Source organism: Zootermopsis nevadensis, unplaced genomic scaffold (assembly GCF_977971745.1).
Source record: "Zootermopsis nevadensis isolate Lab colony 2312 unplaced genomic scaffold, Znev_1.0 Znev_ptg000010l, whole genome shotgun sequence".
Taxonomy (NCBI): domain Eukaryota; kingdom Metazoa; phylum Arthropoda; class Insecta; order Blattodea; family Termopsidae; genus Zootermopsis; species Zootermopsis nevadensis.
Genome location: NW_028259142.1, coordinates 8,867,626 through 8,894,418, shown reverse-complemented (window position 1 = coordinate 8,894,418; position 26,793 = coordinate 8,867,626). Strand labels below are relative to the sequence as shown.

The window sequence follows — 26,793 nt, the reverse complement described above, 5'->3', positions numbered from 1 at the left end:
AAAAGTGGGTGACAGGAAGAAACTAACCGTTGTTGGCTAAGGTTAAAAAGTACCTGTGGATACATTTTATTATGTCATTTTAATTGGAGAAAATAATTATATAAGACTTGAGGTTCTCACAGCGGTGAGTATGAAGATATCCGTCTTCTGGGTTATTGCGCTGTGTAGTCTGGTCGATGTTAACCAACGTTTCAGAGGTCATACTGCCTCCGACATCAGGGCGATGAATATGCCAATAGGCCAACCAACCAACCAAAAAGCTAACTGAGGGCGGAGGCCTGCGCAAGCGCAAGCATCGTCCCTGCCTAGGTGAAACCATTCCTGCGCACAAGGCGCATTGCTGGAAATGGTAAACGGTCTTAGTATAAAAAAACCCGGAAATTTTGCTAACGCTAGCGGGGTTTCGTCGTGGCGGGAGCCTCGAACATTCAAACTGGGATCTGTTGCTGATGATGGGAGGTTATCCCGTCAGGCAAGTTGTCCAAAGGAATTTAGGGTTTGAACCCAGAGAGGAAGGGGCCGTTTCGGCAGAAGGCCTCTGTGACATGGAGGGAATATCACTTCAGCTGATGGCCTCCATGATCGGGGGGGGGGGAGGGTGGCGGCCCGTGCCCCTATTAAGTTATACCCTGGCATTCGCCTTACAACTGAGGAAAAGCACGGAAAACCTCAGTCAGGGTAGCCGAGTAGTCTAACCACTCGTTGTGCCGACTTGGCCGTCGTTTGGGGACGGCCTCGGCTGGCCTGCTGAACATCGGTCGCCCTCGGTTGCACTTGGGCGACCTCTGGCAGCCCTCGTTCGACACGAGTGCCTCCCGAGTTGCCGGACTAAGGGGTTCCCCACACCAGCTAACCTCGAGTCAAATCTCTCAGTCAGTGCTCTGGTGTGGTCGGCAAAGAAAGGGACCCGCAGATCCTCATGTATTTGCCTGTTACTAACGTACCAGGGCGCGTTAGTAACAATGCGAAGACACTTGGATTGCAGAACTTGCAGCTTCCGGACGTGGCTGCGGGCAGCTGACCTCCAGATCGGGCATGCGTAATCCATCTTGGGACTGATGAGCTGCTTATAGAGCAGCACACCGTTCCTGATGGACAGGCCACTTCTCCTATTGATGAGCGGGCCTAGCACACCTAATCGTTGCGCCGCCTTCTTTCCCACCTGGTTGACGTGCGCCGACCAGGTAAGCCCGGCGTCAAGGGTGACCCCCAGATACCGCGCTGTTTTGACCCATTCGATCGGCTGTCCGAGAAACTGCACTGCTCTGGGCTGTTGGATGCGTCTTCTCGCCGAAACGAAGAGAACCGCGGTGCTCTTCGAGACGTTGATAGCAATCCTCCAGGCCCTGAGCCAGAGCTCAAGTCTACTGAGGTAGGTCTCCAGATACCTGACGAAAAACGTTGGGCTACGGGACGTGGCTACTAGAGCCGTGTCGTCCGCGTACTGTGCTAACTCGACGTGGCGGGACGGAGTGGGTATGTCGTTGACATACAGACTGAAGTGCACAGGAGAGAGAAGTCCGCCCTGCACAACTCCAGCCCGCATGGCTCGACGTGTGGACGTGGCCGACTGGAAGGACGTCTGGAATGTCCGGTCAGCGAGGTAGGAAGAGATGGTTTTCACCAAGTACGACGGGAAGTTGAGGACGGTCAGTTCGTATAGGAGGCCTTGAACCCAGACTGTGTCAAAGGCTTTGGCCACGACCAGGAAAACCGCGCCGGTTAGCCGCTTATCATCAAGGTTCCTGTTGACCCTTTCGACGAGGCGAGCCAGCTGCAACGACGTGCTGTGTCTGGGTCGAAACCCAAACTGCTCGTCGCGCAGCAGCCCGCGTTCGCTGACCTCGTGTAGGACCCTCGTTAGGAGGATCTTCTCGCAGAGCTTGCCGACCGTGTCGAGAAGAGTGATGGGTCTATAGGAAGAATGTAGCGTGGGGTCCTTCCCCGGTTTCAGTATGGACACCACGCGAGCGTGTTTCCATACCGAGGGGATGTGCTGCCTGCGGAGGACCGCGTTGAACACTTTCGTGAGAAAGGTTACCGCGCGTCGTGGGAGATGTCTCAGGACCCTGTTTGGTATACCGTTGGGGCCCGGAGCCTTGCCAACCTTGAGTCCCTTGATGGCCTGGGCGACCTCCGAGGGACTGGTTAATTTCGGTTCACTTGCGGGGGCATACTCTTATGCTCGCATCTCCTCGTTAACCATGTCAATTGCAGCCGGGTCCGACGGGTTGTCTACCGGCTGGAACTGGACCTCAAGGCTGTCGGCCAGGGCTTCTACCTTCTCGGGGTTCGAGAGAGCCAGTCCTCCCGGCACTATCAAGTGGGGCGACGGAGTGGGGACTCGCATCACCCGCTTGGTCATCTTCCAAAGTGACTGGTCCTCGCAGTCCAAGGATTCGAGCGTGTCGCTCCACTGTTCGTTCCGCCACTCGTTGAGACGATAGGTCACAGACCTCTGGAGTCGATTGACCTGGGTCTTAAAAGCGGGGTCCCTCGTGACCTGCCACCGCCTCCTCAGCCGGTTCTTCAGGCGTATTTCATCCCGAATACTAGCGGGCAGAAGCGGTAGCCTGTCAACGCGGGGTCGAAGCTTGGGAGCGGACGCTGCTGTGGCTTCCAGGATAGCACTGGTCAGCTCCTCGACGAACTTGTCGATTGCCTCCTCGTTGTTTACCACGGGGTTCCCCGGGAGTCTGCTTTCGAGGCAAGCCTGGAATGCAGCCCAGTCCATTCTCGCGAAGTCCGGGCAATCAGGCAGGTTTTGAAAGGACGATCGGCACGTGGTGTCGATGAATACGGGCAGGTGATCTGAGCTGAGTGCGGAGCAGACAGTCAGGTGCACCGGTAGGACGAAGTCCTTGATGAGGACAATATCAAGGACATCGGGTGTGGCGTTGTGTGTGTAGGGAGCCGTGGTTAGGGAATCCGGCCCGTAGATCAAGCAGGAATATCTGTTGGCGTAATCACGCAGGAGCGAGCCCCTAGCAGAGATCAGCCTAGAATTCCAGTCCGTGTGCTTCGCGTTGAGGTCACCAGCCAAGAGGACCGGGAAACCCCCGCTCAAGCACTCGGTCAAGTCCGACTCAATCCAGGGCCGGGTGGGTGCGAGGTATGCCGCCACGAGCTTGAATTTCCTGGTTGCCAGCACCAGGTGAATGGCGGTTGCTTCCAGTTGCTGCAGACCCGAGACCGGCACAGGGTAATGATCAATGCCCCTGCGGACAAGGATCGCTGTGCCGCCCCCTAGCGTCGGGCGGTCCGTACGGTGGCAAACGTAGTTCGCGAACCTCAAGGCCCGACCCGACGTGAGGTGCGTCTCGTACAGGAGGCAAACATCGACTCCGTAGTCACCGAGGAACTGCTCCAGCTCTAGCTTCCTGCCGCGAACACCGTTGGCGTTCCAGTAAGCCAGCCGCGAGGCCTTACCACCGTGTCCCCTATGCCGCGCCGCCATTGTCGGCCATGAGGAGGGCTCGCGGACGAGACCACCCGGATGGGAGGGAATGGATCGCGGCGAGGAGACGGCGTGTCAACTCGACGCAGACCCGTGGCGAGAGGGTCTTCAGGATATCTGAGATGTCCTGGAGCGGTGACTGGCCCTTGGGTGGGGTGGGGGTCAGTCTTCTTGGGAGCAGGTGCGGGCTTGTTGGGAACAGGTGCAGTGGGATTTGCCATCGGCACCACAGGACGAGCGGGCTTGGCAAGGCCGTCCTTAGAGACAGCCTGCCGCCCAGTCTGTGCAACGGCGCTAGATGGCGTTGGGGCGGAGTCCTTCATAGCCGCAGCCTTGACGACGCGGCCACCACGGACCACGTGGTTCCACCCAGGGCCCAAGTTCTCCTGGTCGAGGGAAGGTTTACCTGGCGCCGATTTGGGCGCTGGCAGGCGCGTGGAGACGCCGTCCTTTCTGCCGCTATCCCCTTTCGCATGCTGTGCAGCGGCCGCCTTGGCTTCCTTCCACTTACTGCAACCTCTATAGTTCGCAGTGTGGTTGCCCCCGCAGCTGCAGCACTTTAGCTGCTGCTTGGGGGTGGCACACGACCCGGATGGGTGAGCGTCCCCGCAGGCCACGCACCTAGGTGCATAACCGCAGTTCCGCTGCGTGTGCCCGAAGCGTTGGCACCGCTTGCACTGCATGGGCCCCTTCGGTGCGACGTACGTTTCTACCTTGATCCGCAGACCGCAGATCTCGATAAGGGAACGCACTTTCGCCACGTCGGGGCCCCGTGCTACCGACACGATAAAGTGTGGCGTAAGGGGACAGTCACCGTCCTGGTCCATGGCCCGACACGACGATCGGAGTTGCAGGACGCCCTGCATGGCGGCCAGCTCCTCGCGTACCTCGGCCTCGGGCATGCGCACGCCCAGGTTTTTAATCACCAGGCGCACGCACCAATCCTCGGGGAGGGAGAATGTGTGAAAACTCTCACCCTCGCCCTCACCGAGGGACCGTAGGACCCTGACGGTAGCCCGGAACCCGTCGGCGGTCTCAGGCACAAGAGTCAGGTTTTCTCCCTTCATCTGCGCCACGATCCCGCAGGCCGACTCCGCGCGAATCCTATGCAGGAAGCCGCGTACGTCCTTCACCCCAGAGACGTACACCGGGGTTTTGTTACGGCGCTCCCCCGGAGCCGTTTTGTCCACTTGAGCGTGGGAAGAAGAAGCGGCGTCAGATGACACGCCAGTGAGCGGCCCGGACAGGTCCCAGGAAGCCCGGGGATACCTGCGCCCAGGTGCCTCCTCCATCGAGGAAGCGGGTCCCGGCTGGGAGCCGGGTCCCTTGGCTGAGGGCTCCACTGTCCCGCTTGGCGATTTCAGCGTGGCAGAGTGAGCGGGGGGAGGTCCGCGGGACGACTTCACGTCCCTCACTCCTTTAACCTCTTGCGAGGCCCCGGCTTTAGTGGGGAGCGGTGCCGAGGAATCCACCCCAGCAGTCGCCCCTTTAACCGGTCGCCCGGCCACTACCCCGGTGTACGCCGCGCTCACCTCAGCATAACTGCCGAGTTGCCGGCCACACGAGGTAGCTTGTTCGCCCGTGGAAGCGGTGGTGGAGGTTGCTGCCGCCGCCGGGCCATCGGGCCGATGAACGTTTGCCGGTGCCGGCAGAAAAGTGGAAACCTTCTCTTCCTACCTCGCTGACCGGACATTCCAGACGTCCTTCCAGTCGGCCACGTCCACACGTCGAGCCATGCGGGCTGGAGTTGTGCAGGGCGGACTTCTCTCCCCTGTGCTCTTCAGTCTGTATGTCAACGACATACCCACACCGTCCCGCCACGTCGAGTTAGCACAGTACGGGGACGACATGGCTCTAGTAGCCACGTCCCGTAGCCCAACGTTTCTCGTCAGGTATCTGGAGACCTACCTCAGTAGACTTGAGCTCTGGCTCAGGGTCTGGAGGATTGCTATCAACGTCTCGAAGAGCACCGCGGTTCTCTTCGTTTCGGCGAGAAGACGCATCCAACAGCCCAGAGCAGTGCAGTTTCTCGGACAGCCGATCGAATGGGTCAAAACAGCGCGGTATCTGGGGGTCACCCTTGACGCCGGGCTTACATGGTCGGCGCACGTCAACCAGGTGGGAAAGAAGGCGGCGCAATGATTAGGTGTGCTAGGCCCGCTCATCAATAGGAGAAGTGGCCTGTCCATCAGGAACGTTGTGCTGCTCTATAAGCAGCTCATCCGTCCCATGATGGATTACGCATGCCCGATCTGGAGGTCAGCTGCCCGCAGCCACGTCCGGAAGCTGCAAGTTCTGCAATCCAAGTGTCTTCGCATTGTTACTAACGCGCCCTGGTACGTTAGTAACAGGCAAATACATGAGGATCTGCGGGTCCCTTTCTTTGCCGACCACACCAGAGCACTGACTGAGAGATTTGACTCGAGGTTAGCTGGTGTGGGGAACCCCTTAGTCCGGCAACTCGGGAGGCACTCGTGTCGAACGAGGGCTGCCAGAGGTCGCCCAAGTGCAACCGAGGGCGACCGATGTTCAGCAGGCCAGCCGAGGCCGTCCCCAAACGACGGCCAAGTCGGCACAACGAGTGGTTAGACTACTCGGCTACCCTGACTGAGGTTTTCCGTGCTTTTCCTCAGTTGTAAGGCGAATGCCAGGGTATAACTTAATAGGGGCACGGGCCGCCACCCTCCCCCCCCCCCCGATCATGGAGGCCATCAGCTGAAGTGATATTCCCTCCATGTCGCAGAGGCCTTCAGCCGAAACGGCCCCTCCCTCTCTGGGTTCAAACCCCAGAGATCCAACCAACCAAATTCCTTTGGACAACTTGCCTGACGGGATAACCTCCCATCAGCAGCAACAGATCCCAGTTTGAATGTTCGAGGCTCCCGCCACGACGAAACCCCGCTAGCGTTAGCAAAATTTCCGTTTTTTTTATACTAAGACCGTTTACCATTTCCAGCAATGCGCCTTGTGCGCAGGAATGGTTTCACGTATTTATAAACTGATATGATATTTAATGATATTCCAGGAAATCTTCTTTATAACAACCCGTTAAGCTTTTCTTTAAATTGTCATTCATATACTATTGCCATAAATTATGCATCATTGTGTACGACAGAAGTCTTACCAGAATAGGTGTTAAACGCAGCATGTATTTTTGCGTTTGATGCAACTCCTAACGTACTAGTAGATTTCGGATAAGCACTTTCAAGTCCAAAGTTAGGATATTCAATCTTTTAAATAGCATTTTGTATGAAAAACACAAATTTTCCAGAAGATATTGGATTAGGTGGTAAAAATAATAATCAGTCAGTAATAAGTTATGGTTTATTATATGTAGCTCATTGAATATTTACTACCAAAATCAATTTATTATCGCCCTCGGTGATGAAGTGATAACGAGCGTGTCACTGAACCCAGGGTTTGCGGGTTCAAACCCGTCCGAGGTCGACGGATTTTTAAGGGTGATAAAAATCCGCTGCACACGGTTGGGAAGCAAAGCAGATTGTCCCATGTCGTATATTTACGGCATGTATGAGAACCTTAGGAGCATGAACGAGATGTTTGGAAAGCAAAATTAAGCGGCCATATCTCACCCATGTCTCTGGTGACTCGTCGAAAATCCCTACCAAATATCTAAAATAGATCAGTCAGCTCCGGAAGGAGACCCCTATGTTCCACATAGGATAAAAAAGGATATATAAAGAAAAAAGAATAAATCCATTTATTGCAAAATTCTTACGTTAGCTGATTAACGTTTAAAAGCTTGTTGACATTGTTTATTAGACCACATACTTTTGATTCTAGTTCTGGAGACAAATTTTCATTTTTTTAGCTGGTGGTACATGTAGCTAAAATATTATCTCCATGTAATTATTTTTTTTAAAATATTCGCTGCAAGCATAACATATCATTTGAATGAGATATTCCTAAAGCATGCCCTATTTATGCAATAAAACAATATTCCTTTTTTTTGAAGTTTTGGGATTTTATCATCAAGTTCCATTACAAAAGCTCACAGATAAAAGCCTACATGAGAATTGTTTACAGAAAACCCCCAGTCATAATACTCACATGGAAAAATGCTCACACGAAAAAATTCTCACACGGATAAATGCTCACCGGACTGCTCACACAGAAAAATACGAACATAGAAAAATTCTCACATTCACAATACTATCAAGTAATACACTCTAAATAAGGCGTTATATGCATGCTATGAATTGAAGTTCAACTATACTATACATACTAACCTAACCTATACTTGGCCCCGTTTGGCGTTTTGAAATATGGAATTATTTGTTTTTTGTAAACTAAAAATAATGTGAGAATTATTCTATGTGCGTATTTTTCTGTGTGAGCATTTTTCCATATAGGTATTTTTCATGTGAGCATTGATGACAGTGGAGTTTTTCTGTGCGGAATTTTCGTGTGGGCTTTCTTCATGTGAGCATTTATTTGGTCACCTTATCATCAATATCTAGATTCCAATCTTCATCCGAATCAATATGAATTTCTCCTGGGGCATATCAGGTGTTCGGTTAAAAGCTTGTCCAAGAACTCCCCCTTTGCCATCAAACGTGTTTGTACAATAAGCAACTGACTTGAAATTTATGCAAACCGCGTTGGAGATTTAAAATGTCATATTGAAAAAATGTATCAGCATGCTATTGCCACGTATCAACTGCTGTTTTATTTGTCTGTAAATCGTTTGCGTTGGCTAATGAATAATGCCATTTTATATTCTTCTTAAACCGCTTGTGTGAAGACGTGCTGATGAAAGTAGAAGGATTGTCACGAACTCCGCATCTTCGACTGTAGATTAGTGTTTTTTCGTTATTTGTCTGTCAATCTATACTTATGCCATAGTATTCTTGAAATAAATATAATACATTTATAAAGGTGGTTGCGTCAACAAATTCTCTTTCATTGGATGGTGTACATTTATAATTGCGCAGATAATCTCTAATCTGTGATGTCTGGTTTATGCATTTTTCAGGCTTTGCTGCTAATAAGAAAGAAATTAATAATATAGTCATTTTATTATATAATAAAATGTCAACACAACAAATAACATTAAATTGGATTATTCAATCAGTGCTTGAAGAATAATAAAGGCACCAAAAGAAAAAAATGGCGATTTGCTACCTGACTGTATAAGATGTATAATTGTTCGTCCCTCTGAGTGTGGTAAAATGACACTCATAATTGACAATTTTATTCATTCGCCTGGTTGGGTAGGCTTTCATAATGTTTATATTTAATCAAAAAGTCTGGATCAGTTAAAGTACAAACTGTCTATGTTTATTCAGACAAGACACCACTAACATGAAACATGTTTATAGAACTTTATAGCAGGAGACTTCTCGTTTAACGAATTCCAATCTATGTGTATTAAAAGTTAGAATGAAGAATACTGGCGTTTAACAATAGACAAAAGGTAGAAGATTGGTAATGGGAAGTATAGAAATAAAATTAAAAATTTTCTTTGAAATTTAATGGACGAAAATTTTTAATATCTTAATAATTTTAAAATTATTTAAATAATAAATTTAAAAAACCTATACGTATCAAATATTTTGAAAATTATTACGCCTGTTTTTTCATAGTAATACTTTCTCTCGGTTCAAATGAAATTCAGTTACTTTCAAATCGCAATTGCATCTCAACATCAGCACGTGCAATTGAATTTCCTCTTTCGCATTGCAGTCTGAGCAAAGTTTTAAGTGATTTATTGCAGGTAATGTTTCTCTCCTAACAATTGTTAAAATGTATGGGAACTAAACGTATTCCAAGTTTCTCATTTTAAATCAGGCTGACGTAGCTAGCTGCCCTGTAAAATGAAGAATATTGGCTCTGTTTGTGTTTAAGTACTCCAAGTTAACAGCATCAAAAGGGGCTATAGGTCCACTAAAGTTTCTTTATCTTTTATTATCAAAACCAGCATCATTGTCAACTACAAATGGTAAAAATTGGATATCTTCTGTTGTTGTTTTCTTTTTATGTAAAGTCGGTAAAACGGTCATAAAAATCTTGAGTCAATACTTTCTTTATAAAATAAAGTAAAATAAAATTGTCCCACAATACGCCAAGCAGGCGCTTTGGAGGAGAGGTATATACCTCCTACTCATTCTTAGCTTCGGCACTAGATAGGGGTGAGTGGTTAGCTTCAGGATCCCGTTAGTAATGGGTTAGGATTCTGAGTGGGCCCCAGAGACGATCTGGACGAAGAGGTTAGAAGAAAAATTTCCTGTCCCCATCGGTGATCTAACCCGGTCATCCAGCCCGTACCCACTCAGTAACTAACTAACTAGATGGCTTACCGAACGCGAAGGTTCATCACCGAATTAACCAAAGCCCTTTACCGGACCCTGTTGTGTGCCAACAAAATCCAGTCTCCTTCAATTCCTATTTACGTCTAGGTCTCCCCAGCGGTCTCTTCCCCTTAGGTTTCCAAACCAATACCCGGTGCACACCTCTTGTCCCATCCAAGAGCGCTACATGTCCCGCTCATCTCATTCTTCTCGACTTAATCACCCTGACTATAGTGGGGGAGGAATATAAATTTTTAAGTTCGTCATTATGTAGTTTTCTCCAGACCCCATCGACTTCCCTCCTAGGTCCAAATATCCACCTTAATAACCCTATTCTCAAACATCTGTGTGAGAGACCATGTTTCTCACCCATGCAAAACAACAGGCAAAATTATTTTTTGTATAATTTAATTTTCAGGTTCTTAGAAATCAGACGGGAAGACAAAATATTTTGAACTGAGAAGTAACAAGCATTTCAGGAATTTAGTCTCCCCCTATCTTCCTCATGAGTATCATTTTGATTTGTTAATGTTGTTCCCAAATATTTGAGCTTTGTAACACTTTCAAAGGATTTGTTAGCCACCCTAAGATAATTCTGCCCGCCTGGCTACTGACGTCATACTAACATGTACTTAAATTTTTCTGAATTTACTTCTAGCCCCACCGGTCTACTAGCCTGTAGTAAAACTTCTGTGTTCCTCTTTATTGTAGTTATATCGTCCCCCATTATACTAACATCATCAGTCTTAAAACTTTGCATACCGTGTAGTGTATTAGAATATAGAGTAAACAAACCAACAACTATTAACACTATAATAGACACTATTGCCATACGCGTTTTGACCTCAAGAGGTGGCATCACTGAAATCAGGGAAATTAATACATTTAGTCAAATGGTTGGAACTAGATTCAGAATTAAAAATGAAAAGGTACTTGACAAGATTTTTGAAGTGACACTGCACTAGATGCTGTTATTCACAGGAGTAAAACTTTTACTTAGCTATTAATCCCGATGTGCGTTGGCCGTAGCTGGTCTCGGCGAGCTATAGTTGCGTCGTCTGTACCTGCGAACTCCAGAAACGTAGGTGAGAGAGTGAGCCACTGATGATGCTCTCTTAAGGTCGAAACGCGTATGGCAATAGTGTCTATTTTAGTGTTAATGGTTGTTGGTTTGTTTACTCTATATTCTAACATCATCAGCATATGCCAATAGTTGAAGTGTCCCATTCAATTGCAAACCCTCCTGCCTATCTTGGACTTTCCTGATGGCATATTCTAGCCCAAAGTTAAAGAGCAAGGGAGACAAAGCACCTCCTTGTTTTAGAATGTCTCAGATGCATATTTACCTACACGGATTTTGCTATACCTTTCATTTAAGCACATTTTTATTAGACCCACTACATTCTTTGTTATACCAAATTCAATAAGAATATTATATAGCACTTCTCTCTTCACAGAATCATATGCTTTTTTGAAATCTATAAATAACTGATGTACGGTCCCACTGAACTCCCATTTCTTCTCTAGTATCTGACGAATGCAAAAGATCTGATCAATCATTGACCTGTTTCGTCTGAACCCACACTGATGATCAACAATAATTTCATTCGCATATGGAGTTAATCTTGTCAAAAGAATGTTTGATAGAATTTTGTATGAGGTTGAAAGCAGAGAAATTCCTCGGTAATTACCACACTCAGTCTTGTCCCCCTTCTTATGAATAGAAATAATTATGGATTCCTTCCATTGTTGTGGCATCTCTTCCTTATCCCAAATTAACTGAATAAGCTTATGGATCCTCATATGCAACCTTTGCCACCTACTTTAATTAATTCTGCTGGAATCTGATCAATACCTGGAGGCTCATAAATTTTCAACTTCCCAATGGCTAGTTCAACTTCATCTAAGCTAGGTTATGGCACTAACAGTTCAGCTGTATGTATTGTCTAACATCGTAGCTACTCACTATACTCACTAATCCATCCTAGCTCATTTTAACTATCTCTAAATCCTGAGACAATTCTTTATTTACAACTACCTCCCGATGTTGTTGCGTGTATTTGTTTATAACTGACTTATTTTTTTCCATTTGTAAAACCAACTCATCTAATTGTCCTTTAGTGACCTCATCCTTAAAACCTACAGCTGATCTAATGTTAGTAAGCAACTTCACAATTCATTGAATGTTTGAAATAAAAAAAAAAAAATTGTCAGTGGAACCACGGTTCCGGAGAATTTGATGTAAATACGTCTATACGGAAAGGAAGTTTATATATTGGCTTTATTCTAAATATTTCCTTTATACATGCTTTACAATTGAGATAAGTTTCTTAAGACATTGCTTATTCAACTTCAATTAGTTACGCTTGAAATGGGTCTGTGTTAGATGAATGTAATGTAAGGTAAGGTAAGGTAAGGTAATGTATTGTAAATTAAGTTAATGTAGAGTAAGGTAAGGTAATGTAATGTAAGATAAGGTAATGTAAGGTAAGATAATGTAAGGTAACTATGTATTGTTGTTTATTTGTTGATAAACAGATGACGTTTCCAAGGTAACATAACAAATAAGTTACATTTTTTCGTTTCCCAGGTAACATAACAATGAAGTTTGACGTTTCCTAGGTAACATAACAATGAAGTTACACCATTTTTTTTCCTTTTTCGTAACAATTTTTCGTTAATATTTTTGCCGAATGACACTGACCCTAAAATATAGACGTATTTACGTCAAAAAAATACTGACTCGAATATCCTTTATTTTACTTTTTAATTTTGATTTCCTTACACTGCGTTAGGGAAGACGATGGGGCGTGGGGAAAACTGCACAATGACGAGCTTAAAAATCTGTACTGCTCCCCAGTATTGTGAGGGTGATTAAGTCGAGAAGAGTGAGATGGGCGGGACATGTAGCGCGCATGGATGGGACAAGAGGTGTGCACCGGGTACTGGTTGGGAAACCTGAAGGGAAGAGACCGCTGGGGAGACCTAGACGTAGATGGGAGGATAATCTCAGGCGGGATCTATGGGAGATAGGAGTTGAAGGAAACTGGATTTTGTTGGCCCAGGACAGGGTACGGTGGAGGGCTTTGGTTAATTCGGTGATGAACCTTCGGGTTCGGTAAGCCATCTAGTTAGTTAGTTAGTTACACTGCGTTCATATCTTCTTCTGAGCAACATAGCTTGTCGGAACATTTAAATAAATCTGTCTGTTGAAATTTATTTCATTTAAAATATTTTTAAAAACGACTTTATCTGGTAGCATCCTTGGAGCAAAAAGATGTATATGACCACAATTTGCTTCATCAAAGTTTTGTATTTTTGCATCATTATAGTAGGGGATACAAGCCTATAATATCATATCATTTTGACATTTGTAAATAAAAAATATATCATTATTTAGAACCCAATTTTGATGTTTTTTACAGTCTAATAGAAAAGGTAATGACATGATAGCTGTAATAAAGCACAGAAATAAATAATTCTTGCCTGTTTATTTGTTTTATATTTTGACTCTCTATTTCATTTTAGGCGTTTTACTCGGGGAAAAATGACACGGACATTGAAGACCAAATTAACAATCTTTCTAAAATTATATCTTGAATTTTATTGGTATTGAAAAATAACTTATATTCACAGTGATATCTTGAACAAAGGGCTTTTACATATCATAACAGTGTTCACATAAAATGTTTCTCTTTCCATTTCTCTTTCGTTTGCATACGTCACAGATGAACTTTTTTTCTCTTTTCGAAACGTCAGTTCACTCAGAGGATAGCCATAACTTGCATTTAGTATCTAACTGAAACATTTCGCGCACTTGCCTTCCACACTTTCTCGAATCCTGTTTTATCTTTTCAGTAGCTTTTCCTACACTTCATTTATTTAAGGACTGCTGGTTAATACAGCGGATCCATGATTTTGTTTTTCTCTTTCTTTTTTGGCTTCAGACATTGCAAAAACAGCTCATCGCTCATCCAACCGGTCTCATGGTCAATTCCTAAGATTCCTAGAGTCAGGGTAAATTGACATAGTATGTAAATTTGCCCTGAACGCAATATCTTAGTTTAAATTTTTTCCGTTTTAATAGGTACCAACATTTCATATTTTATAGTTGCAATGAATAGAAGAAACCTAATTTGATATATATAGTAAATTATGAAGCACGAAAATATATGCATCGCATCTGTCCACAACGACAGTCTGATGACGAAATTTTCAAATACTTTTTCACTCTTCGAGTACAACACCGTTACACTTCTGCCATTAACAGAGACATACTCTTGCCAACCTACAATTCTACTAGTAACCTTCAGAGGAGCGCAACGAGCGGCATTTCCCTGAAACACCAAGTATTTACATTTTACCATGGCATGTCTCCCCTACTAGTGGCTTAAGGCGGTTACCAGCAAAGGAATCAAATACGTATTTCTCAACTGCACGCACAAAATAACATATTCAACGAATACCTACGTTTTTGGAAATGTCAAAATTTACAACACCTCTCAAATGTCTAATTTTAATTTTTTTAACAAAACGTTTCATTCCAAAATCACTTAAAGACTCATCTTCTTTTTTTATACCTGGACCCGACATTTTATTTTCCGTTGCAAGTTTATGAATTTTCTCATTCCTGTTCTTCTAATTTTTTTTGTTTCAATTACTGTTACTGAAATAGCCGCAGCACCACTAGCTAAAGAACCAATTGCGCCTAACGCAGCTACAAAAGCTGGAATCGTAAAAATAAATCAACCTATATGTTCTCCAAGCAATTTGTTAATTTTCTTAATCTGGGAATGTGTTAGTTACAACGGCATTCCAGTTTCTTTACCAGTGTTTTTATCATTCTCTCCACTTTGTTTATCTGTTAAAACCCAATATATTTTGAGCTGTTCTAGTTCATTATGTAGGATTTTGAATGTAAATTATTTTAGTTTCATTGTTTATTATAAGAAATAAATTTTTAAAAACTTAAACCCGCATCCCATTTTCACTTTCTTATTCATAGCAAATGCCGTTGCAAGAGCTGGGAATGATATTTTAAAAAAACGATATGAGTTTACTGAACACTCAACGCTGGCCTAGTCTTCTGAAATTATGTCAGCTTCAGGTCTCGATTCTAGATCCTTATAATCTCTATAAGCTACATCATATTCTCTTGCAATAATTTTTATCAGATTTATCCCCTCGTCAGATAATTCTGTTCTTTCATTTTATGTAGTACCGGGGCCTATGAAATTGTAACAGCATTGACCTTATCGATAGCAAGCCCTTTTCCATATTATTTCTATCCAGAATGTTTGTGGTAACATATTTATAATTTTAATGTAATAACATATTCTTAGTATCGTTTACAACAAGATCAGTTAATCTACTGCAAACATATTCATTATGCTTACTATTTCGTTGTAAAATTGTCAATTCCTAGCTTTATCTTCTCCAGAAATAACAAATAATCTATCAATTAATGATCCTACGTCATTCATCCAAATGAATTATAGGGGGAATTCTGTATACTTCTTTATACCTTTTCCAGTTCGAGGTGAGGAAAAACATATTTTTCTCTTTCTTATAATTTTCCCAAATTGGAGCCACATAACTCTGCCATTCATGCCTCATACTCAATTTAGACATATCTGTAGACGGGTCATTATTTTGGAAAATAGCACCTGGAGAAATTAAGATTTTACCATAATCCTTCAAGGCTTCAGGTAGTATTGTAACATCACCTACTTATTTCAAAGTTAATGAAGCTAATAAACCATTTCTCCCTTCATTAGTCTTTCCATTTATAATCGAAAACCCCCCATTAAAAGTTACTTCAGAATTGCCGATATATATCTTTTTAACAACAGGCATTAAACGTAACGTTTTATCACCAGCCATGTTTATGTACTCTGTCAACTTTGGTTCGATAAAATTCGCGGAATAATCGTTTACTGCAGCAGCAGCAGCACTAACGTACGTGTGATCGTAATAATATATAAACACATCATCGTCCGTAGGTTATTTATGGTAGACTGGATCACATTGTTTCTGTTCCTTAAATGTGTACTTTATTACGGTTCCTATACTTCGTGTCGCATCGATTACAGGTTGCTGACGAAATCTTTTCGTTAATAAATACCTTCTCTCTCTTCCTATGTAGCCTCGAGGCGTGTTACAAGGCAATCCTGTAACTTAATTTATTTCTTAGTATTCATTATTTCAAAAAAATATGTTCATTGTGTAAAATGAAAAACGTAACTACTACAGAAACGGGTAATGAAAATACCGAAACGACTAAGAACGGTAAAATAATTCGTAAAGGTATCTGCAATATATGCGGTAAGACTAAAAATCAATTCGTGAGTGACGGTACTGCACCTCGCAGTAAAAATATATGTATAAACAAGAAAAATAAAGGAAAAGATAGTTAGCGAACTTCATAAAACGATAAGGAAAAATTACTCTACAAGAGCTAATATTACAAAAGTATAGACGGCATCCTGATTTGGTTGAAATTACGGGAAGTAATGGATTCAAGTACATGTTAACAACAACCGACACGTTTTTAAACTAAAAGTTAAACCCGGACATAGTATCGTAAAAACTTCCGAAGCTCTTTTTAAAGAGCGGAAATGAAAACATCTTTAAACTGATAAAGGAAAGGAGTTTTACAAGAAACCAGTTTCCGAATTAATGAACGAGTATGACATTAACCACTGTTCAGTGGCGGCTTGTGAGTCTGATCACTGGTAGTGCTGCGCAAGGGGGGAAACTGAGAATAGATTTTCAACACAATAATATAAATATATGAAAAGTAAATTTATATCAGGAAAAAAACCCATATGTGATCGACGATGTTTTAACTTGCTGTAAATCCGGAAGAGGCCGGCCATGATTTTTTACATAATTTTTTTGAGTCAAAGACAACTTAGAAAACTTAGAAAAAGTAATTTGCTGTAACTATGATACATATCCTTTGCTCATTATCATTATCAGAACAAAAATGTCAGCACACAGAATTATTTAACACTCATTAACAATAGGCACGAAAGAGATTGCGATACAGAAACCAGTCTAAAACACGTGGTACCGTCCAAGCGTGCTTACTATAAGCCGGCTGCGGGGACCGCAGCCCCGATAAGCACTGTATCAGTGAAATGTCCCTCACTCCACCACCCGCCGCGCTCGCTAATTTTGACCGGCTAGCTGCGCTGAAATCCTTGCAGCCAGATGATGGACCCGTTCTTCTTCGCACTCCTCACCAGCCTCAGTTCAGTTGATTAGTGGATAATGACAACATAAGGGGCAATATTAAAATAATATTATAGAGGAAATAGAATTTTGCAAATTATATAAATAAAAAAAATAATTTTTCAATTTTTAAAAAATTATATGGGGTGCTGCAGCTCTGCAGCTCTTATGGACTGGCCACAACTGCCACTGTTCAACATTTAGTAACAAAGAAACTGTAATCTGCGAAAGATTCAATAGGACAATCAAGGAGAAAATATGGAAAAAAAATTCTGTTCAGTATCTTATTATACTATAAAAATTTGTGATTCCTCGTTGTCTTCAATAAATTACGCCATCAACAATGTCAACAGATATTTGTTTAATCGGCATTGTTGTGGACCACAACAATGCCGATTACAACACAACAATGCCGAGTAAACAAATAACGCTTCACTACCAAGCCAGTCGCATTATCACTGCTCCAGAAGCAGCACGTTGCATTATTAAAAATTGACTGACAGTTGGCCTAAAACATCAGAAAAGTGAAAAAAGAAGTTATCAACTATTTGAAGTACCAAATCCAACAACTGCAACAAGGTAAAGTGATACTAATAATACTACTCATATACTCTATATATTACGATTACGAAAACTATTATGATCGATTTTAAGACGAAGATTTGCAAGGGTGGGGCTGGAAGTAGAAAGTTTACTGACCAAGAATATTTGGCTTCTGAAGAGCGACGTAAAGAACTACTACATCAGACCTATTTAAGAAAGAATACTTACAATGATAGACGAAACCATATTAACGACACACGTAGAAAAACTTATTCGGTAAGAACAGAGGAGAAAAGAAACAAGACGCTGAAAAAGAAGGGGGGGTTGGTCAAGTGTTTTAACCCCCATTGGGGGAGTAGCTTAGTTTCTTACTCAAGGGTTAAAACACTTGAATGAGACACTAAACTAATCCCCCCAAAGGTGGGGTTGGTTTAGTGTGTTACTTAAGATTTTAAAACGCAGCGAACTTTTAGAACACTTGAAACTAGCCCCCCCCTTCGAGGGGGGTTAATTTAGTGTGTTACTTAAGATTTTAAAACATTAAAACACAACTCAATTCGGGGGGGGGGGGTAGTTTAGTGTATTACTTAAGATTTTAAAACGCAATTCCCCCCCGAAGTTGGTCAAGTGTTTTAACCCTCCATTCGGGGGGTTAATTTAGTTTCTTACACAAGGTTGATTGCATTTTACAAACTTGACCAACCCCCCCTAGGAGCTCCGAAAGGAGCGCTCTGCTCTATCTTATTATTATCTCCTTATAAAAATTTGTGATTAGTCGTTGTCGTCAATAAATTACGTCATCAACAATGTCAACTATTAACAAACTCGGCATTGTTGTGGAACACAACAATGCCGAAAAAACTAATAACGCTTAGTACCAAGCCAGTCGCATTATCACTGCTCTACAAGCAGCACGTCGCATTCTTGAATATTGATTGACAGTTGGCATAAAACATCAGGAAAGTGAAAGAAGACGTTATCAACTATATGAAGTATCAACTCTAACAACTCCAAGAAGGTAAACTGATACTCCTTAGATATGTTATGATTAAGAAAGTATTATGAAAAACTGACTTTATGATTACGAAAGTATTATGAAAACTGACTTTTGATCGATATTAAGACGAAGATTTGCTAGGGTGGGGCTGGACGTAAAAAGTTGACTGAACAAGAACTGTTGGCCTCTAAACAGCGACGTAAAGAACTACTACATCAGACCTATTAAAGCGAAAGAAGACTTACATTGATAAACGAGACCATATTAAGAACACATGTAGAAAACTTATTCAACAAATCAGAAGAGCAAAAAACAAACAAACTAAGATTTTCAAGAGTAGGGTTATATGCAGAAAGGTGACTGATCAAAAATTGTTGGCCTCTTATCAGCGAGGTAAAGAACTAAAACATCAGACCTATTTAATAAATAAATAAAAGCGAAGAGAGACTTACATTGATAAACGCAGAAAAACTTATTCAACAAAACAGAAGAGCAAAAAACAAACAAACGAAGTTTTGCAAGGTAGGGTTGAACGTAGAAAGTTGACTGATCAAGAACAGTTGGCCTCTGATTAGCGACGTAAAGAACTAAAACATCAGAGCTATTTAACAAAAAAAGAAAAGCGAATGGAGACTTACATTGATAAACGCAGAAAATCTTATTCAACAAGAACAGAAGTGCAAAAAACAAATAACGAAGATTTGCAAGTGTGGGGTTGGACGTAAAAAGTTGACTGATCAAGAACAGTTGTCCTCTGATTAGCGACGTAAAAACTAAAACATCAGACCTATTTAACAAATAAAGAAAAGCGAAGGGAGACTTACATTGATAAACGCAGAAAATCTTATTCAACAAGAACAGAAGTGCAAAAAACAAATAACGAAGAGTTGCAAGTGTGGGGTTGGACGTATAAAGTTGACTGATCAAGAACAGTTGTCCTCTGATTAGCGACGTAAAGAACTAAAACATCAGACCTATTTAACAAATAAAGAAAAGCGAAGGGAGACTTACATTGATAAACAAAAAAGAACGTATTCAACAAGAACAGAAGAGCAGAAGAAAACAAACGAAAACTTGCAAGGGTGGGTTTGGAAGTAGTTAGTTGACTAACCAAGAACAGTTGCCTCTGAACAGCGACGTAAAGAACTAAAACATAAGACCTACTTAACAAATAAAGAAAAGCGAAGGGGGAATTACTTGCAAGGTTAAGGTTGGGGTTGGACGTAGATAGTTGACTAACGAAGAACAGTTGGACTCTGAACAGCGACGTAAAGAACTAAAACATCAGACCTACTTAATAAGTAAAGAAAAGCGAAGGGAGACTTACATTGATAAACGAAAAAGAACGTATTCAACAAGAACAGAAGAGCAGAAGAAAACAAACGAAAACTTGCAAGGGTGGGTTTGGAAGTAGTTAGTTGACTAACCAAGAACAGTTGGATTATGAACAGCGACGTAAAGAACTAAAACATCACACCTACTTAACAAATAAAGAAAAGCGAAGGAGGAATTACTTGCAAGGTTAAGGTTGGGGTTGGACGTAGATAGTTGACTAACCAAGAACTGTTGGCCTCTGTTCAGCGACGTAAAGAAGTATAATATCAGATTACAAGAAGCGCTCCGAAAGGATTAGTCGTCGTTTTCGTTAAAAAATGACGTCATCAACATAATCACCTTATATTTGTTTATACACGGAATTGTTGTGAAACAACAATGCAGAATAAACAAATAACGCTTAGTACCAAGCCAGTCGCATTATCACTGCTCTATATCGTCTCCGAACAGCGACATTAGACTATTTAAGAAATGAAGAAAAGTGAAAGAAGACGTTACCAACACCAAAAAGGTAATCTGATAATAATAATAATAATAATATTCATCCAAGTCATACTGTTCTTCAAGGGTTAAAACACTTGAATAAGACACTAAATTAACACCCCGAAGGGGGTTAGTTTAGTGTCTTATTCAAGATTTTAAAACGCAACCAATGGGGAGTTAGTCAATTGTTTAAAACCCCCATTCGCGGGTGAGGGTTAGTTTAGTTTCTTAATCAAGGGTTGAAACACTTGAATGAGACATAAACTAACCCTTCCGAAGGGGGGATATTTTAGTGTCTTACTCAAGAATTTAAAACGAAACCAACCCCCAGGAGGGAGGTTCGTCAAGTATTTTAACCAAAATTCGGGGGAGGGGTTAGTTTAGTTTCTTACTCAAGTGATAAAACACTTGAATGAGACACTTAAATAACCCCCCGAAGGCCAGTTAATTTAGCATGTTACTTAAGATTTCATTACGCAACGTAACCCCTAATGTTTTAACCGTCAATTCGAGGCGGTTAGTTTAGTTTCTTACACAAGGTTGGTTGCGTTTTACAAACATGACCAAACCCCCCGTAGGAGCTCCGAAAGGAGCGCCCTGCCCTAGTACTATAAAAAATTTGTGATTAGTCGTTGTCTTCAACCAATTTGTCGTCAAAAAATGACATCATCAACAATGCCAACAGATATTTGTTTACACGGCATTGTTGTGTTCCACAACAATGCCGAGTAAACAAATATCTGTTGGCATTGTTGAAGTCGACACAACAATGCCGAGTAAACAAATAACGCTTCACAACAAAAGAAATCAAAGAAAATCAAGTCAGTCGCATTATCACTGCTCCAGAAACAGCACGTCGCATTCTTAAGAATTGACTAACAGTTGTCCTAAAACATCAGGAAAGTGAAAGTAGACGTTATCAAGTATTTGAAGTACCAACTCCAACAAGGTAAAGTGATACTCATTCGATATATTACGATTATGAAAACTATTATTATATAAACTGACTTTATGATCGATTTTGAGACGAAGTTTTGCAAGGATGGGGCTGGACGTAAAAGGTTGATTGAACAAGAACTGTTGGCCTCTGAACAGTGACGTAAAGAACTAAAACATCAGACATATTTAAGAAATAAAGAAAAGCGAAGGGAGACTAACATCAATAAAGGTAGAAAAACTTATTCAACAAGAAAAGAAGAGCAGAAGAAAACAAACGAAAACTTGCAAGGGTGGGTTTGGGCGTAGATAGTTCACTAACGAAAACAATTGGCCTCTCAATAGCAATGAAAAATCTTAAGAATCTGAACTAACAAATGAAGGAAAGAGAAAGAAGTCTTACATTGATAAACGCAGAAAAACTTATTCAACAAAAACTGAAGGAGAAAAAAGAAAACGAAGATTTGCAAGGGTGTGGTTGGACGTAGAAAGTTGACTGACCAAGAACAATTGGTCTCTGAATAGCGACGTAAATAACTAAAACATCAGATTACAGGAAGCGCTCCGAAAGGATTAGCCATCGTTGTCGACAAAAAATGACGTCATCAACAATATCAACTTATATTTGTTTATACACGGGTGTTAGTTTAGTGTCTTACTCAAGATTTTAAAACGCAACCAACCCCCTTAGGGGGGTTGGTCAAGTGTTTAAAACCCCCATTCGGGTGGGTTAATTTAGTTTCTTACTCAGGGGTTAAAACACTTGAATGAGACACTAAACTAACTCCACTTTGGGATTAACCAAGTTTGGTTGCGTTTTTCAAATTTGACCAACCCCCCCCCCCCCCCCCCCCCCCCCCTAGGAGCTCCGAAAGGAGCGCCCTGCTCTAGTAGTATAAATGGGTTGACATCCTTCTAAAATTGGTTAGTGATTTTCGTAACAAAAACACCGAAGGGTGGGGATAAAACCTGTAGAGGTTATAGGTTCAAAATTGTTAAAAGTCGTTTACGGAGAACCTTATGAACCTGTAAAACTAAAGTTCAAACTTCGAGGCAGGATTCTAATTAGTAAAGTAAAGGGTATGTTTCAAAGCAGTTACACACTAATCTGGTCAAGCCATTTATTGTAATCCACTAATATATTGAATAAATGATTTAAAAGGTGAAATGTTTAAAGGTTTATTTTATGAACCAGATCTTTTAAAAAGGAAATGCAGTGGTCTCTACTTGGTTGAGAAAGTTCTAATAAAATCTGACGAAAACGTTTTTGAAAAACCATTCTCCACGCACTTTAGCTTGTTTTGTAGTACAGCTTATATTCTAGGAATTTTCCTTAAGAGTTTGACTTATCTAAGTACTTTATACGTCCTGCCGGGTTCCCTACTTGGTCCGTGACTGCTGATACAGTACATTCACAGTTGCCCAGCACACTATTGGGAATTCCTTTATCCACCACCGAGTAACACACCGTGTTGCATTTAGGGTTCTGTTTGTTGATAACACACCCATGGTTATACCCGTTCCCTCACCTAAGTTCAGAGGCTGCCCCATCGTATATGTGACTTATGATTTGAAGCTTTCACTGCGACTATGGGTTTTAACGAAAAAAACTTCTTACAGAGCTAGTAGCCCGAGAAGAATTCGTTATGTACAGTAGATTCCGGTTAGGTCACCGGTTAATCGGGGTATCCGTTAATTTAGGACAAATCTTATATGACAAAATCAAATCGAGAAAATAACCTGAATATTGCTTCTCTTATTTGGGACACCAAGCCGTCTAATCGTGACACTGAGTGCTACATGGCGCGCTTGTGGCATGGAGGTGTCAGTGAATCATCGCTGATTCACTCAGTAACGAACACGTTCGTATTCAGACAGTGCACTGTCTGAATACGAAGCAGAATCGCTACACTGCAGTGTAGCGATTAGTGTAGCGATTCTGCTTTCGAGCAATAAACAGCAAGACCTTTCAGAAAGGCTCTGTTCACTGTGGTTTTAAACATTCGGGCTTGAAGATGCCAGATACGACGTATAGTGAAAATGACGCCATTTGGAAGTGCAACACGTCAGAAACAACTAAGAGTATGGATGCATCGACTATACTTTTTAATGTTACAATGAAAATGAAGATTATGAGGACGCAATTGTTCAACACATTGCGGCAAAACACCAAAATACATCAGAAGACCAGGAAAGTAATGAGAACGACACACCTGAGCTTGAGCGATGTGTCCCAATTACTGGAATCCACTGTATATGTGACTATTAATATGAAAATGCCGGTCAGAGTGGCCACGCTCTCTGAGGAGTGGGTTTCCTGCGCTTGGACACTGGGACCTTGGGTTCGAATCCCATTCAAGCCATTGATGTTTGTCCACGTTTTTCTGTGTAGTGCTCTCCTGTGTACAGGTAGAGGCCTAGCGACGATTTGATCACTCGTTCAAGAAGTCCTACCAAATGTTTAAATAGATCAAGAAACCTCCGAAAGGAGGCCCATATGCTCCACATAGGAGCGAAAAAATACGAACAAGAAGGAAAAGATTTTGGAGACATTTTAGTCACGTTAAGTCTCTTATTAATCCATTTTAGAGGGAGGCATTTTGTTCACCTCTATCTTATAGATGTTTCTAAAGGAAAAATTAGTTTCTCATCTGTTTTGAATACTGTTGGTGTACTCATAACCACTAGGTCAATAAGTATAGTAAATCTATGAGCTGTCATCACCAGAAACGTTTTATGAAAATATTTTCGTCTTCAAAAAAGACACCACAAATTGCAAACGCGAAGCTTTCGGATCCAGTAAACTTGATCATGATATTAAATTTAATCGTCAGCGCAGAGGAACGTAATGTCGAGACCTCAGTAATTCGTCAGAGTGAACTGCATGCGACTTCAGTGCAAGTTTAGATGAAGAGAAATGTACTAGATGCTGTGCCATACCTCGGGTGTTTTTAAACTTTTCCAAACCAGGGACCATACTCTAATATTTCTGTACAGACCGACACGAACGAAGACAGGTGGCGCAGAGAAAGAAATATATGTACAATGGTGGCTGCTTCATGCTTGAAACAACAGAATAATTTGTACATAAACTTTCTGAAACTGTCACAACGGAAGTGACAATAGATATGCAGAGGCTTTCAAAACTCGTCTCCTATCGTTAATGTTGGTCGTTTAAAAAACTGTTTGTTTGTTAAAACTGCTACTAAATTAGTCCTATTGTTGGAGACAGTTTCACATTTTACTCAGTTTCCTGTGACAGTATCCATCATTGGTGAGGTATTTGACACTGCTTTTTCATGTGAATTATTTCAATATCAGGTTTAATTTTTGTGGTTGTACCCTTCAAAGATTTCAAAAATAAGATACGGCCTGTAGTAGCCGTCACCAAATTGAATGATTCAGTGCCGCAAAGTACGTCACATGTCTACCCCGCATTTCTAAGTGATCAATAGAGAAATATTTTTCTCTGCTACGCTGCGAGTGCTGCGATGTAGTGACTCGCCTGTGATCCCGTATTCGTGTTACAGCGCTGTACTATTTCTTGTAGCCTCGAAGCACGTAATTCGATAACAGCTGTTGTTGTTTCTATTTGATGATTATTATTAAGCTTATCAGTTGTTCACAGCAACAGGTACTGTGAAACACTCCCAAAATGACAAAGCGGTCTCTTTGACCTAAGCTGTCATAGTGTTACTAAAAGCATACACACGACGCTCAGAAAACATCGGTGGACCTGTGACAAGCCCTGGTATAGCCAATGAACAGATATTTCTGAAGTGTGTGGGAAGATTCAAAAGGAAATTAAACTCCAGTTATTTAATCATTTAATCTTTAGTGTGTAATTAAAATATTACCTGATATCCTCAAAAAAGGCATCCTTCACTCCCGCGATGGTGAAATTCCTTGAAGATGCGTTTAAACCCATGTGTGTCAGAGAAAATTTGTCGACCACTAGTGGATCCAAGACAGGGAAGTCATACTTCCGATCTCCTGAGAAATGTAGAATATTCTTGAAACAGATATCAGCGACCTAGACATCTACAAACCATTGCTAAATATTCCTCACGCATAAAATGGATGTACAATCGAGCGGAAATGGCTCGATTGGCACATTCATTGCCCTGATGACGGAGGCTGTATGACCTCTGAAACGTTGGTTAGCATCGACAGACTACACGGCGCAACAACTAAGAAGATGGAAATTTCATACTCACCGCTGTGAAAACCTCTAATCTTATATATACATTTTTCATATGCTGAATGAGCAATCCAAATTTATTTTATAAATACATATGAAAATGTTAAACCATCTTTACCTTTAAAAGAGCAATGGTATTACAACGTGTTTGAAAGACCATGTATTATCTAATCTTCCACTTTCGAAAAATTATTATTTGTGTGTATTATGACGTATTTAATTGAATCCATATTGGGTACACCAGCTTTAGAAAAGGATTTATTTTACATATATTTTTAGTTTACGTTCCTTGATGTTACTTTTAAGTTTTGTAAATGGGACACACGTTGACTGCTAAAGCTCATTTTGCAGTGTTTGGATATGGTGAGGGAGACTCGGGTTTGATTCTCATTTACGGCATTTATTCACCAAATTTGTAATGACTTTAGAGGTTGTATAATTTATTTTATTTTTAAGTCTTTATTTTATTTATTTTCTTTCTTCCATTATTTTCGTTTGCTAACAACAGGGGACGAAGATAATTTCTCAGCTTAAAAGGTTAAAGATTTACCAGTTTTTTGCATCAGTGAAGCTTTACATTTTCTAAAAACATGTTACGGTGTTCATGGCGTACTGCCAGACTAGTTACACCACATTATGATTTTTGAAATATAAGTCAACTTGCATTCCCGGCTGAAGAAAGAACAGCAAAATACGAGTGCAGCAGATAAGCAGCAAAGATTGCTGTCCTCTTGGTTATTGCATCATGCTGTCTGGTTGATTTCCACCAACGTTTGAGAGGTCATACTGCCTCCGTCATCAGGGCGATTAATGTGCCAATCGAGTGGGAAAGGCTCGATTAGCACATTCATCGCCCTGTTGACGGAGGTAGTATGACCTCGGAAATGTTGGTGAAAATCTGCCAGAATACACGGCGCAACAACCCAGAAAACAACAATCTTCAGACCCACCACTATGAAATCTCATATCCTACAAATAAGCAGTAGTTACTGTAGGAGAACCAAATGACAAGATTTTATTTGAAAAAACCGGAAGTAAGATTAGAATTAAGTTATTAGCACATCTTTGAATACGTATTTACAATAATAGCAATGTCTTTTGCCGTTACTGTAGCATTATAAAAATGCGGAAGGACAGGTACAACTTTAAATTATGATTATACGTTGTTTATAATCGAACAATAATAGTTTATACAAAAGACGTTGGATGCTTAGCTGAGAAGTTACATTTAATATAGACTTTTGAACGTATCTGAAATATAGTGTCTCATAACGATCACTGCATCTGGGAAGTG

The 26,793-nt window shown here is 41.7% G+C and overlaps 1 protein-coding gene across 4 annotated transcripts in view; it reads right to left on the bottom strand.

Annotated features, from left to right (window-relative positions):
• The window catches only part of LOC110838466 (uncharacterized), a 163,727-nt gene that overhangs the window by 131,133 nt on the left and 5,801 nt on the right, over positions 1-26,793 (bottom strand). For all 4 annotated transcript variants that reach the window (XR_015534519.1, XM_087346472.1, XM_087346471.1 and 1 more), the window contains exon 3: positions 25,156-25,291. Coding sequence is in view for 3 of the 4 variants with exons in the window: in XM_087346472.1 (XP_087202598.1) it covers positions 25,156-25,291 (136 nt within the window). In the remaining variant the exon portion in view is untranslated. The remainder of the gene's footprint in view (positions 1-25,155; positions 25,292-26,793) is intronic.